The sequence below is a fragment of the Gopherus evgoodei genome, chromosome 1 (assembly GCF_007399415.2).
Source record: "Gopherus evgoodei ecotype Sinaloan lineage chromosome 1, rGopEvg1_v1.p, whole genome shotgun sequence".
NCBI classification, from domain to species: domain Eukaryota; kingdom Metazoa; phylum Chordata; order Testudines; family Testudinidae; genus Gopherus; species Gopherus evgoodei.
The window spans coordinates 275237322-275253292 of NC_044322.1; the positions used below are offsets into that span (position 1 = coordinate 275237322).

Consider the following 15971-nt stretch of genomic DNA (forward strand, 5'->3'; position numbering starts at 1 on the left):
GGAGGTGAGAACTATTGGCGGTAATGTGCCTGATTGGAAAGACTGTGCTTGCTGGGCCAGTCTTGAGCCAGGCCTGAAGGAACTGAAAGTGTAGTCTGGCATGGGGTGTCACAAACGTGTGGCCTAATAGCTGCAGGCGAGATTGTGCTGTGGATTGTGGTATCAGATGAAGTCAGGAGATGAGGCTGATCATGGTGGACCTTTGTAAAGGCTCTTAGGGTGGTTGAAAAGCCAAAAAAGGAGGACACTGTATAAGTAATGATCCTTGCCCAATGACAAACTATAGGCAATGTGTGTACATCCTGGAGGTCAGGGGCAATGAACTAATCCCCAGAATTATTGTTGTTAGAATTACGACCCTGAAGTGCTGAAAAATGATAAATATATTCAGAGTCCTGCAGTCAAGGATTGGTCTCCATCCACCATTTTTCTTGTGAATTGACAATTACCTGGAACAGAACCCTCTCTCAATGAACCTGGGGAGAACTGGCTCAACCACTCCAAGAAGTCGGAGGGATTGAACTTCTAGCCTTAGAAAACCCTCATGAGAAGTGCCCCTGATGAGGGATGGGGATGAAGGATGGGAAGGAGGAATGGGTTGAACTGGATGGAATATTCCACTGAAATCCACCTGTAGGAGCCCTCTCTCTGATGTGATGAGCTCCCAGAAAGATAGAAAGTAGTGGTGAAAGGAGGGTGGTTTTGTGCAGTGAGAGATCTGGAGTAGGGAATGGATTTTGACCTTTGACCAACAGGTCAAAATGGCCACTTGGAGGAGGTCACCATTAAAGAGGGACCCTTTTTCTGAATTCTGGACCTCTTTCTACAGGGAATTGCAGGTCTGGTGTAGGTCTGGCACTGTGCTAGTTGAGAGCACTGAGTTATTTAGATCCTGAGGGATTGCAGAGTAGCCACAGAATCTTTTAGAGTGGAAAGAGCCACTGCTGCTGCTACTGAAAAGTTTAGGCATTTCAAAGAGAAGGTTCCTCCACACTATTCTGCATTACCCTGGGAAAGCTGTAAGCTTGCCGCCAGGGCCCTGGATGCATGACAGCCGTGGTAACCACTGAACACAAGGCTGTGTAAACAGTGCCAAGGGAAGCTTGTATAAAAGTTTTTGCAATCATGTAGCCTTCTGAAATAAGGACTTTAAACAGTTTTCTTTGGTGCTGGGGTAAATTATCAATAAAACTTGAAAATTTACCATATATTGTGAAATCACATTTTGACATCAAGGCCTGATAGTTCACAATCCTAAGCTGGAAAGCAGCTGATGAGTAGCTGTTACAGCCTAAAAGGTCCAGAAAACTTGTTTGTTCTCTCATTGACAGCATCCACTACCAAGAAATTGGAGGTGGGACAGGAGGAAAAAAGTACTCCAGACTCTTGGCTGGTACATAATATTTTTGGTCGACCCACTTGCAAGTGGATGAGATGTTCACAGATATCTGCCAGACTGTGTGAGCCTGGTGACTATAATGCTCATTAATGGGTAAGGTGTCCTTGTCCAGGGAACAGAATGCAACATTGTCTCTTCTGAATTTCCTCCAAGGGGATCTGAAGTGACTCTGCTATTCTCTTCACCAGGCCTGGAAAGGCCCCGATATCATCTACTTCTAAGATGGTGGTAGGGCATAACTGTCTTGCAAATGTAATACTTTTCTCTGTATTCTTGGGTGGCAGCGTCATCTATTTGGAAACAACATTTGCAGCTTTTTTCTTTTTCCAGAAAAAAACCAGTAGTACAAAGTAAAAACACTCCATTTGCTGAAAGGGTGCTGTAGCCATCTTTGAGTCATTTCTCATGCTTGACCAGCAATCTTGCATCAGGGTCAGTGTTTCTTTAATTTTTCCTCTCTACTCACTTGCCATATACCCATTCGACCCATGAGTTTAAATAAGTCTGAGTAGTATATTCAGAATGAAGTGCTTCAACCACTTCTTTATTGCTTATAAAAAAAGGGACAATCAATAAGTGTTTTGAGTTTCATGTCACAAAATCTTTGAGGTTTTCTCAATTTGGGGGAAAATCAGAATCACCCTGGGAGCTAGGTACCAAAAAAGTTCTTCTTTGTTAATAGATTGCTATCTGAAGGTTAAAAGGAGTTCAACTCTTTGCGGAAACCCTACCCCTTCAGGAAAGGTTGACAAATGGACATCTCTTTTCCCCCCAAGTTCCTTTTATACCATGCCTAACAATTGCTGGGTCCTCCCCACAACCCCTCTCCCCCCAACCCTTCTCTTTTTCCTTCTTGTCTTTTTTCCTTTGTTTTAACATTTCTTTCTTAACCCAACTCTTCTCCTCTCCCCTATTGCCCCTTTTCTCCTGAGGTTGAGATTCCATTCCAACAGTCACGAGAAAACAATACACTGTAAGCCTTTAGCGGTATGAACAGACAAAAGCTTATGAGAGCATGCGGAAAGAATCTTGTGTTGGTGAGTTACTGCCTGAGCCTGAAGTTTTACATACGTGAACTTGCTTCTGCAATTCTATATATTAGGGACCACAACATGAGCAGGGAATGAAGCTGGATAGCTTTTAAGGATTCACCACCTGCTTTACCTGTGGACGTAGCAGTATGCTTATAGTGTATATGAGAGGGGATCTGGCGTCCCCAGCTTTTCCCAGCCAAAATGATTCCTTCTTTGTCCAGAACTTGGAGTGGAATATCACACTAGTTCAGTGTGATATTCCACTCCCAGGGAGCATCTTCAGGTGAACATGGGCCAAATGACCTCCTCCTCCTTCCCTATGTCAGTACCCCCTTTCTCCACTCTCACCACAAACTGGATAGTAATGCAGATAAGCCGTCATTACTTTTTAGTCTAGGGTTGGGTGAATTTCCTCCATACTGGGGAAGCAAGGAGGAGGAAGAGGGAACTGACATTCAAAAACTTTTCCTTTCAAATTCAAAAGAGACTGCAAAGGCTGTTTAAACTACCAGGGAAAAAGATTATATTATCAGAAAGGACACCCCGCTTACCACTCTTCAGATGTGCCCACTAAATCTTTAAGACCTGACCATTTCACTAAGATTTCTGATGTCTTTTTAAGTTTGCCCTTAAATATGGTGGTTCTTCTATAACTGGTTTCCTAGTAACTATAGGTGTGTGCTTCTATGTGGTATAATTCCATGTATCGTAAGCACAGTGCATGGTAGAGAGACCATGAGTCTGCAAATCACCAAAATAATTAGAGTTTATCCATGTAGTCAACACAATCTTAGTATACTCAACACTTATAAAAATTTCTTTTGGAATATATTAGGCCCAACATCAGTTAAATCCTCTCTCAATGATCGAGACAAGTCAACTCAATTGTACTAAAGAAATAGCTGCATGGAATAAGTGTAATGGAAATCACACCATGAAGCACTATTCAGAGCTTCACGAGAGTGACAATTAATAGCTAACCCATAATAGAGCCTTGGGATATGTATGTTGACACTGAAGTTTCCCATTAATTATTTAGATAACACCACAGGTGCACATGGCAGCTTATAGAGACAGATAAAAATGGCAAGTCTCTCTGCCTTGGACAGCTCACAGTTTTAAACATCTTGATGCACTGATGCATACTGGCAAAGTGGAAACTTAAGAAAGTTAGCTATTTCTCACGACTGATGATCAATAAGAATTAAATCCTCCACTATTTTAAAAGAATAAAACTAACTAACTAACGTTTAAATATTATATGATAACACGTATCCCTTCCTTTCCTGTGAATTCTGCTTTGAACAGCTTTTCCAAAAAGTCTTCTTGACAGCAATATGCTAATCGATAAAATACTGTAGGCCGCAAGCATTCTCAAGATACATGAGTCATGAGAAGAATAAGTAAAATAGGAGTATATGCATTCCAGAAGAGGAAAAGGCCAGGATATTAACAACATGCCAATCCTGTCTGTTGCCTTAGCATTTTTAGTTATTTTCTTCTTTCCTTCAAATATCCAACATATTTTTAACACTCTTTATTCTAATTATTTCAGTGTTTCCCAAACTCCGGAAAACTGACCTCCCCTTCAGCGCTGCCATATGTTGCATACTGTAAGATTAGTAGGCTGTTAACATCTTCCACATCCCCTTGCATAGTCCTTCATGCCTATGCTTTGTTAAATGTTGTGCTATTTACTACTCTAGGACAATAGTAGTAAATGTTATGCTTTTATCAAAAAAATTTTAATCATTTTATCTCCACACAAGGCAGTTTACTCCAATTGTTAACTACAGTCTTTGTAAAGATATTTACTTAAATTGCTTACATTTTTGGCCCTTAATTCCCTTAAATGTGTGCTCTTTTGGTTTTTCATTTGACTCTAATATAAAAGTTTTTGTTGCCTTCCAGCTCGAATCAATATGTTTTCCATTTAGACTGCAACTTATGAGACAACCACCTGTCTTCCTACATCTCTGGAACATCTCATACTGTTTTAGGTACTATAGAAATAGTAAATTATGACTAGCTTAGTAGGATCTCTAGCCTATCAACTTCTAAAAGTAGTATATGGTTCCTTATTCACTGAAGTCATTTCTGGCAATGCCCCATTGATCTCAAGTAGAAATAACTTTGGATCACTGTCTCTCTAATTATCTTCACTAGCCAGGATTTTCTAGTTCCTATATTTTTGTGGTTCTCAGTCACTGCATAGTTTCTAGTTTTTGTAACATCCACTTTAACAAGAAATGCAGAGCTGCAAACCATATTCCCAAAAACATGGCTCTATAAATCCCATACGTTATGTATGTTTTCTTCCAACTAAGATCCATCTTTAATTATGCATCTCTAGAGGGTGTTTTTGGTTTTTTTGTCTTTTTAAACAGCAACAAAACTGTCGTAAGCACTGTAATGAAAGATTTACATCTCCACCACCACCATTTTTGGGAGAGATCATTCTGGCTTTGAAGTGCTATTAAATTTTTCAATTACCTGTGCTGGGGTAATCTCAGTTTTTCAGTTTATATCTTTGTCCTCCATTTTGGGCATGCAAGTACAGGAGCAGCAGCACGATGCATACATTTAGAAAAATTATTTCTGCTGTATTTCAATATTTGTACAATCAATTAAGCATGACAAAATAAACCTGAGGCAAACAAACTGTCCCTGGAGAATCCGTAACTGGAGTACAGCTGGTGGAGGTGACTGTGTCAGCTCCACTATCTCCTTCACCGGAACTCCTGCCCATTGTAATGTGAGGGAAGGGGTATATTGTGGATATTGCAAGAAAGGGGAGCACTGAAGTCAGGCCTTGGTGATATTAGTTAAAGCCTGACCCTTGCACCTTTAACTTCTGCCAGGACCACACAAGGCTCCCTGACATTCCACCCAAATCTTTCCACTGTACCTAAGCAGAGCTTGAACCTACTCAAGACACTTATTAATACTTCTAACTTGTTTTTTCAATGGCTGGTCATTTAATTGCTCTGCTTAAATCAGCTATTCATATTTTAAGAAGAATCTCAAAATCGGCAAAGTTAATCATTTTTCTTTTGCAGAGCTCATTACTTTATTAACAATGGCCTTACCCCATGAATTATCACAACAAAAATTCTTCTGAATTTGATGCTCTCTTAAACGACTTAATTCAAATAAGTTCTTAGAAATATGGAATAAACTGAAGAGTCTCCCAAAATATACACCTGAAAGCTGAAATTCTGTCCGTGTCATTAATATACCGAGACATGAATCTAATTTATCAAATAAGTGAATGAAAATCTCATATTTGGACCACAACTATAATAAAAACAGTGTCTAACCTGTAGAACTTGTCTTGTTTGGTATTACCACTTCAGCATCCTCCTCTTTCTCACCACATGGCTCCTCTTCATCAGAGAGTACTAAGAAAGCTTCTTTGGGCAAACTTTCACTGATTTCGTGTTTGGATGGTGAACCCAAAGAGTTCTCCATTTTATCTTCCAAATCTGGGCTTGTGTCATCCACTGGAAGCAGGGAAGTTTTAGAAAAACAACATAGTTCATCTTCAGCTGGGGCCAGCTTTTCCAAAATTGGAATTATTTCATCCGTCTCCATAGAATCTGTGTTTTCTAAGATGTTCTCGCTTGGTTCTTCTAGTGACTTTTCAATGGCAGTTTCTGGAAGTTCTGCAGATTGGTCTTCTTCATCCTTTGGTTCCTGGTCGGTTTCCATACTGCTAGATATAGCTTCTTCCCCAACAGTATCTTCATCAATAACCTCTTCTTCAGCACTTTTTTCTTCTTCAACAGGTAGATCAGAACTAACAGCTAATTCATTTGTTTCTGCTTTCTCTTCTGAAGAGTCATTAACATCACAGCTTACTTTGCTTTCACCTTCAGATGGGGGCTCTGTCTCTCTTTGGTCTAAACTATCTTTCATTCTATGTTCTTCGTGAAGGTCATCATCTTTTTTGTTATCAAGTACCTGATCTCCACCCTCAGAGATTGAAGCAATAATAGAGTCCTCCTCCTCTAGTTCAGAAATAACGTTCTCAGGAGACAATGCTTCAGGTTTGCAATCTAAGTCACCATCTTTGTTCTCTGCCCTGACATCAGGACTTTTGACATCAGAGATTTCCTCACTTTCAGTTCTTCCTTCTTCAGGGTTAAGACATATATCCACTAAACCATTAACCTCTTTTTTGTCCTCCATGCAATCTGTGTTGCTTAAAGGAGAATTAAGATCAGAATCTCCATTTTCATGTTTGCCATTTAACAGTTTAATGTCAGTTGTCTTCAATAGCTCCTCTTTGACCTTATAGACAGCCTCAAGTTGTTGCCGATCGCTTACTCTCATTGTTTTTTCGGGCCTTAAAGACTTTTCTCTGAGGTTCTTCTGTGGTATCCATCTTGACCCTTAAAATATAAAAGTATAGCAAGGAATTAAAATAAAATATTGTTTAGTGAAACTGCTAACTAGTCCCTCCCAGTACATGCGTGTTACACAGTATTGTAAGTATTTAATGCAGGTAACTCCAAGAATATTTTAAAGCAAACCGATTTCACCACATTCATGAAAGCAACACAGCATTATATAACTTTAATGTCATTTCTCATTCATATTTTCATCCACACCCAGCCCTCTGAAATGCAACAATTATAGATAATTTTATGTACTAAAGGTCTTCTGACTCCATTCACTAGATTCACAATGTCCTATATTACTACACTTGATCAACTTATTGACATTTAAAAGTAAAAAAAGACAACTCTTAAATTAGTTTGTGCTAACCTAAGATCCAACCAAAAAAGTCATGTGAGAGATGCAAACAGTTCCTTGGTTGGAAATTAAACATTCTTATTTCAAAGATACTAGAAATCTAAATATTTTACTCTTACTTTGTTTCACACAAAACGTTTACTCAGTTTTACAGAGTTTCAAAAACAAAACAAGAACCTGATTCTCTCCCCTCCCCCCAAAGAAGCAATACAAATCTGTTCTGAAACTGTTGTTCTTCAAGATGTATTGCATGTGTTCATTCTGCTCTTGGTGTTAGTTCGCCCTGTGCACAGCTGTCGGAAACATTTTCCTTCAGTGGCACCCATTGGGCGAAGCTCTGTTGCTGCATGCTAATGCATATGAGTATAAAGGGCAGAGCCATCCCAGTCCTTCTCCATTCCTTCTTTCTTCAATAAAGAGAGGTAGAAGACCAGGTTGTGGAATGGACATGTGCAACACATCTCGAACAACAGTAGTTACGGAACAGGTTAGTAACCATTTTTTCTTCGAGTGATTGCACATGTGCATTCCGCTCTTGGTGATTCACAAGCTGTAAGACAGGAAGTAGGATCAGAGCATATTTCAATAAAGACTGGAGAACAACTCTCCCTACTCAAGCATTATCTCCAGAATCCTGAGCCCCTGCATAGCAGAAGGCAAATGCGTGGACCAAGGATCACGTTGCCTTTCTACAAATGTCTGCAGTTGGAACTTGTGCCAGAAAGGCTGCTGAGGTTGACTGCGATCTTGTCGAATGAGCTGTGACTTTATGGATGCAATGACATTAGCCAAGTCACAGCATGCTAATATGAAGTATGCAATCCAGAAAAAAAAAATTATCTGGGTGAAGACTGATGGATCTCTTACTCTGTTTGCCACTGCTATGAACAGCTGGGAGGATTTATGAAAGTGTCTGGTTCTGAACAGGTAAAACAACAAAATTTTTCAACATCCAAGGTATGCAAGCACTCTTCCTTCCTGGTTGTACAATGGTTTTGAGTAGAATAGAGGCAAATAAACTGGCTGTTTGATGAGGAAAGAGGAAACTACCTTTTGGATAAACTTCGGATGAGGAGGTAGGTAAATTTTCTCCTTAAACAAGTTTGTATATGGAGGTCCCTACATTACTGCCCTCAGCTCCCCATCTCTTTTGGCTGAGGTAATGACTACCAAAAACAACACCTTCATTGATAGATGCAGCAGCAAACAGGTAGCCAATGGTTCAAACGGGGGACCCCCTAAGTCTTGATGATACTAAGTTTAGATCCCATGGGGGAATGGGGTCTTATACTTGAGGGTATAATTTGACTAAGTCCTTTAAAAGTTTAATGGGCATGTCACTAGAGAAAAATAGAGTGATTGTCCACTTTAGGATGGAACACTGGAATAGCAGCCACACGTACTTTGATGGAACTAACTACCAAACCTTGGGGTCTCAGGAATAAGTAGTAGTTCAGAATGTGTTGAAGTGAAGCACCGGTCAGTGATACCCCATTCTGGTGAAACAAGGTAGAAAATGCCTCCATTTAGCAAGGTAAATAGCTCATGCAGAATATGGACCTCTTGAACGTCTTTTGAGCAAGCCTGCTCTCTAGTGTCTGGCCATGGAGGGATCCATGCAGTTAAGTGAAGTGATTGTAAGCTTGAGTGGAGTAGGCAACCGTGATCCTGGAGATTAGGTCTGAGGCTAGATTTGAGATTTCACTGACAGCACCACGAGAGTGGAGAACCAGCACTGACGGGCCCATGCTGGGGCTATAGGTATGACTCTGCCAAATATAAGACAGGATCAGGCCAATGTCCTGTGAATGAGTGGGACTGGTCAAAAAGTGTAGAGAAGCCTGCCTGACCATGTCATTAGAAAGGCATCTTATGGAACCTGGGCTGTGATACCTAAGGGAGCAGAACTGCTGACACTTTCTGTTGGCTTTTGTTGCAAATAGGTCCACTTGGGGAAACCTCCAGAGCCAGAAGACGTATCTGGCCACATCTGGGCAAAGAGACCATACATGGTGACTCAAATGTATCTACTCAGGTTGTCTGCTAGGTCAATCTGTATATCTAACAGCTAAGACGCTTCTACATCTAATAAGATGGCAATACAGAGCTCCCAGAGTAAAGTCATTTCTTGACAGAGTGGCAAAGAGCTAGCTCCCTCCTGCTTGTTGAGGTTGTTTGTGAGGACTAAAAGGCTGCTTCCCTGATGTGCAATAGAAATACCTGGCACATCAGTCTGACAACTTACAGCTCTCTGACACTGACGTGTAAAGAACCATAGACCCTGCATTGTAGAGAACCCATGTGGACTCTGTCACTAGCACGGGAGTCGGTTGTAGGGGCAGGCAAAGAGAACATCTACACATATATTGGCTGGATCTGTCCACCAATCTAGGGAGGTGAGGGCATGGGTGGATACACTGACGGCGGCTTGGTAAGAAGACTGATATCTGCCAGCCCCACAGAGTTCTGAGTTGCTTTCTGGCATACAGAATCATATAGGTGCAAGAAGCTTATGACTCAGAAGCCTCAAACAGTTTCCTGTTCTTGTGACTGTGCAAGCCTTCAAATCTATAAGAAACATTACTAATCTTCCTAAACTGTTGCTCTTCAAGATGTGCTGTTCATGTCCATTCCATGTTAGGTTAGGTGTGTACATGCTATGTGCACCATGTACCACTGCCAGAGATTTTTCCCTCAGTGGTACTCACTGAGCTGGCTCTTGCACCCTCTGGTGCCATGCGCTCGTGTACCGGTATAAGGGGCGTTGCTAGCCACACACCCTCTCAGTTCCTTACTGCCTGTCAATTGTGACCAGGAGAGGAGGGCATGCTGGGGAATGGACATAAGCAACACACCTCGAAGAACAGTTACAGAATGTTAGTAACCGTTTTTTCTTCGAGTGCTTGCTCATGTCCATTCCATGTTAAGTGACTCACAATCAGTACCTTAGGAGCTGGAGTTCACAGACTTGCTGACTGCAACACTGCTCTTCTGAACCTGGTATCATCTCAAGCCTGTTGGGTGACGGTGTAGTGGTATGCAAAGGTATACACCAAAGACCAAGTTGATGCCCTGCAGATGTCTTGGATTGGGACTTGTGCAAGGAAAGCCTCTGAAGTGGCATGAGCTCTCATACAGTCAGCGGTTAGAATAGCCAGAGGTATGACATTTGCCTGCTCGGAGCAATCCTGAATACAGGAGATTATCCAGGATGAGATCCTCTGGGTTGATACTGGAAGTCCTTTCATCCTTTCCGCTACAGTTACAAAGAGCTGTGTTGATTTGCAAAAGGGTTTAGTACTCTCAGTATAGAAGGCAAGGGCATGCCTAACCTCCAGTGAGTGCAGTCACCACTCCTCAGACTTCTTGTCAGGCTTCAGGAAGCAGACAGCAAGAGACTAGTCTGGTTGCTACAGAATTGTGAAGCCACCTTTTGCAGGAAAGTTGGATGGGGGCACAGCTGGACCTTGTCCTTGAAGAACACTGTGTATGTTGGTTCTGATGTTAAGGCCTTGATTTCAGACACCATTCTAGCTGAGATGATTGCTACCATGAAGGTTACTTCCCAGGAGAGAAGTAGGGGGAACGACACCAGCAGTTCGAAGGGAGGGCCTATGAGCCTTGACAGAACCAGATTTAAGTTCCACAGATAGGTTTGTGGATCTGAGGATAGAGTCTATCCAGGTCTTTGAAAAACTGGACCATCATCTCGTGACAGAGCCGTACAGACTTCCTGTTCACTGGCAGATGGAAGGCTCAGATTGTGTCCAAGTGCAATTTGATAAATGCATGGGCCAGATCTTGTTGCTTCAGATGGAGCAAACATCTAAACTACTACTGAACTAATAGCAACTATTTTTCTAAGGAGCAAAATAGCCTGAACAGAAGACTGGGTCAGAGAAAGGACTTGATGCGACACCCCTATCGAGAAGTGCTTTCATTTGGCCAGGTAGGTACTTCTAGTAGACGGCTTCCTGCTACCTAGCAAGATCTGTTTAACTTGCTCCAAACAAGCCTGCTCCTCTGGTTTCAGCCATGTAACATCCATACAGTTAGGTTAAGGGAGGCAAGGTTTGGGTGATGCAATCGGCCATGGTCTTGCAAGATCTCCTGCAGCCAGAATATCAATAAGGGTGTTGGATGATTCCTTAAGATCCTCAATCTCTAGTCCCAGGTGAGTTGCTACCCACTGCAAAACATCCTGATGGACCCTAAAGTCGTCCTACAGGTGGGAGGTACTTTGTCCCAAGACGGCCTCATCTGGGGAGGAAGCGGGCTCCTTCCTCTTCCTCAGCCTTATCATCATCCATGGAAGCCACATCCTGAACATCAGTACCGGGGTTGGTGTCCAGTCCCAAGCGGGAAAGGTCGGTAGCCTGCATCTCAGAAACCACCAAGTATGATAAATGGGAGGGAGGACATGGTACTGGTGGAAAACCCATGGGTTTCCAGTATGGCCACTGCATATGCCATTGACTTGTTGGCCTGGTGCTGGCAGGAGACCCGCACCAAGGTCCAGCAGTTCACAGGTTGGGGTTTGGTGGCAGTCCTTAGGCTGAACATATAGTTCCCCTTTGGACTCATATTAAGAGTCCTCCCTCAGCGACCATGGTGGAGCAGTATCACTCTCTCCATTCGGTGCCAGGAGGCCAGGGACCAATAGCAGACCAGAGATGGCTGCAACAATGATATCATGGTCTGCTTGCCCCCAGAAGGCCCTGGGAAGCAGCTCTTAGCATCATGCTCCTTCTTGCTCATGGACACCAGAGCCAGCAGCTGTTCCATCAGAGTTGGGGGGACCAGGAGCAAAAGTAAGTCCCTGGCCACTGCAAAGGCCTCCAGGGTCAATGGAACCATCACACCACTGGTGCCGCGGTGGCTTCTGAGCATTGGCAGCTGATCGCACACCAGACTCAATGCTCTGGACAGAGTTGATGGTGACGACATAGGAATGAGAGTGAAGGAGTGGCTTAATATGGGTTGCAAACCGCTGCCTTCACCATGCTTGTCATCCTCCTGCACCAGTGAGCACCCACTGTCAGCGTGCTACTTTTTGTGCTTCTTCCTCGGCACCAGGAATGATGAACAGTAGCAGTAGTTAAATTAACAAAATATGAAACAATCTCCTTCCCCCCCCCAAAAAAAAAAAATACTGAGGAGCAAAACGTCCTGATGGACCCTGAAGCAAGAGGGGTTGTTGCAGCAACTGCCACAGGCAATTACAAGGAACTGAGAGAGTGCATGGCCAGCAGTGCCCCTTATACTGGCACATGCGCAAGCAGCACCAGAGGGCACTAGAGCCAGCCCGATGGATACCACTGAGGGAAAAATCTCAGGCAAAGGTGCATGTGGCAGGCACACCCCTAACCTAACGTAGAATGGACATGAGCAAGCACTCAAAGAAGAATTGATCAAAATGCCTAGAGCCTGGACTGCAGAAGAAAGGACCTGGATTGAGACAGATCCTGTACAGCCCCTATGAACTCTATCTTCTAGACTGGACACAGGAGAAGTTTTTCTGTGCTGATTAACAGTCCTAGAGCACTGAACTTTGACTTGATCAGGGTAGCACTGCTCTGCATTTGCAGTTTGGACTGGCCTTGGACAAGCCAGTTGTTTAGGCAGGGGTAAACCAGCACTCCTCATCTTAAGAGGAATGCAGCTACTATTGCCATAACCTTTGTAAAGACCCTGGGAATTGCCGACAGGCTGAAAGGCAGCACAGTGAACTGGTAATGATTTTGATTTACCAGAAACTGGAGATACTTCTTGTGAGCTTGACTGATTGCCACATGGCAGTATGCACCTTTTAACTTGAGGGAGGCATACCAGACCCCAGGTTCAAGAGAAGGGATAACTGAAGCTTGCAAAAACTTAATCCTTTCAAAGAATTTGTTGAGATGATGCAGGTCTAAAATTGGTCTGAGACCTCCTTTCACTTTTGAGATTAGGAAACATTGGGAATAAATCCCCTTCCTTATGAGGCCACATGGAACCTCCTCTATGACTCTCAACTGAAAGAGTGATTGAACAAGGAGTCTGAGTGGTCCCTGACGACAGACAGGGAGGGAGGGGTAGAAGTAAACTGGGGAGCACATCCCACTTTGCCAGTGTTTAAGACCCACTGGTTTTAAGTAATCTGGGACCAAGGACAGTGGAAGTGGGACAAATGGTTTGCAATGATGAGGGGTTTAGGTCTGGAGGCCTGGAGACTGGTATGTCAACCTCAACTGTCACATCAAAATGCCTGATTTGTAGTTGCCAGGTGTTTTGAGAAGATTGGAGTCAGAGGCCTATGCATGTAATCCCAGACCTCTTTTTTGATAGGTCCTGCAGATGAGGAGAAGCGAAATACTGGTGTCTGCACTGCGGCCAATAGTGCTTCTTAATTGGGGCAGGTATGTACAGACTTAAGGACTTCTGAGCAGCTCTAGAATTCTTAAGTCCACGGAACTCGCTGTTTGTCTGGTCCAAGAATAAAGAAGGATGCTCAAATGGCAAATCCTGAATAGTACTCTGGGCTTCATAGGAAAGACCAGAATACTGGAGCCAGGATGATCTCTGTCTGACCACTGTGGAGTCCACGGTTCTAGCTGCCAAGTTTACAGCGTCCAGCCCCACTCACAGTGACATTCTTGTAACTGGCCTTCCTCATTGATCATGCAAGAGAAGTCCTGCCTAGTATTCTCCAGAAGCAGCTTCTTGAAAATTTTTCCATGGAGCCCCACAAATTAAAATTGTATCATCTCAATAGCGCCTACTGGTTAGCAATATGCTATTTCAAAACTCCTACAGAATACATCTTTCTGCCAAATATGTCTAGCCTCTTCATATCTTTTGATTTGGGGATGGCAGGCTGGTGCCTCCGTTGTTCTTTTTCATTAGGCGCTGTGACAACTAATAAGCCTGGAGGTGAATAAGTTTAAAAGGTACTCCAACTCTTGGGAAAGCACAAAATACCTTCTTTCTGCCCTTTCAGAGGTGGGAGACAAAGAGGATGGAGTCTGACATAAATAAAGCCTTTATTGGCTCTAATATCACCTCATTAACTGACATAGCTACACTGGAGGGGCCCACTGATGATAGCATGTAAATCAAGAGATGTGAGGATTCGCTGACCTCTTTGATCTGTACACCTAAGTTTGCATCCACTCTCAAGTTTTAACTCCTGATAAGAATTCTGAAATCACCCAGAGGAGGTGAAGTTGTGCTGTACAAAATGGCCTTGTCTGGAGAGGATGAAGAAGAAGTCAAGACAGCAGGAGGCAGAATCTCTTCTATCAGCTGTTGCTGCAGGCCTGGAACCTCCTCTTGATTCTCTCTACCAGGCCTGGTGCTGGATTCTGGAGCCTGGGCCGCTCAATGTGCAGATTCAGCCCTTCTAGATGAGGGCACCGAGTATGCATGCTGTGGGAAAGATCTGAAGCTGGGGGAAACCCCTAGAGATTCCGAAACGGCCACTGATATGGATCTGGGCCACAACGGTCCCAGCCATATTCCCATGGTAGGTTCCATTGAACGGTCACAGAGGAAGGTGGGAAGAGAGAATTTGTGCAGACTGGCAGGTCCTACTTTGGGGCTGCGATACTAAGATCCCACCCCCAAGTTTAACAATGAGTTCCCTTTTCCTAGACCATGGTGGGCTAAATCCAGTTGGTGTTGGGAACCAGTGCCAAGAAACTGGTGATGGAGAGAGCGCTGCCTCATAGCAGGCTTCCCTTTGGATAGTTCCGAGGCACCACCTGTTCAGGAAGCAGGCAATTGCATCACCAGAGGTTGAACTGCTGGCAGAAGGGCCAAAGGACCAGACTCCTGGAAGGAAGGAGACACCAGCACTGAGAGACAGAGCAGGTTTCTTGCTCCAAGGTGGTTGTGTCATAACCTAGTCCCAGATTTGGACCTTAGCATCCAAAATATGGGGGTTAGCATGAAAACCTCCAAGCTTAGTTACCAGCTTGGACCTGGTAAAGCTGCCACCACCCAAAAAATTAGAGTGTTTTGGGGCACTCTGGTCCCCCCAAACCTTCCCTGGGGACCCCAAGACCCAAATCCTTTGAGTCTCACAACAAAGGGAAATAAACCTTCTCCCCTTCCCCTCTCCAGGTGTTCCTGGAGAGACACACAGAAGCAAGTTCCGTGAATCTAAACAGACGGATTCCACCCTCCCCGTTTCCAGCCTTGGAAAACAGAAGTACCGAGAGCTAATCTCTCTTCCCCCCTCACCTAGAGGGAATGCAAAGTCAGGCTAGTAAATCTAACACACACAGATTTCCCCCTGACTTCTTCCTCCCACCAATTCCCTGGTGAGCACAGATTTAATTTCCTGGAGTTCCCCACTAAAGAAAAACTCCAACAGGTCTTAAAAAGAAAGCTTTATATAAAAAGAAAGAAAAATACATAAAAATGGTCTCTCTGTATTAAGGTGACAGATACAGGGTTAATTGCTTAAAAGAAATATGAATAAAACAGCCTTATTCAAAAAGAATACAATTCAAAGCACTCCAGCAACTACACACATGTAAAATACAAAAAAAACCCCATATAAATTACTATCTGATCTTTTGTACTTACAACTGGGAAACAGAAGATTAGAAAGCAAGAGACAGAAATCCTCCCATAGCCGAGAGAGACACAGGCACAAGACAAAGAACTTAGACACAAACTTCCCTTCACCCAGACCTGAAAAAGTCTGGTTTCCTGATTGGTCCTCTGGTCAGGTGTTTCAGATTACTTCTTTCCAGGTGTAAGAGACATTAACCCTTAGCTATCTGTTTATGACA

At 43.3% G+C, this 15971-nt stretch overlaps 1 protein-coding gene across 12 annotated transcripts in view; it reads right to left on the reverse strand.

Moving 5' to 3' along the window:
* The window catches only part of ATF7IP (activating transcription factor 7 interacting protein), a 172152-nt gene that overhangs the window by 82922 nt on the left and 73259 nt on the right, over nt 1–15971 (reverse strand). For all 12 annotated transcript variants that reach the window (XM_030548115.1, XM_030548108.1, XM_030548102.1 and 9 more), the window contains one exon: nt 5754–6827. In XM_030548115.1, the coding sequence (XP_030403975.1) occupies nt 5754–6827 (1074 nt within the window). The remainder of the gene's footprint in view (nt 1–5753; nt 6828–15971) is intronic.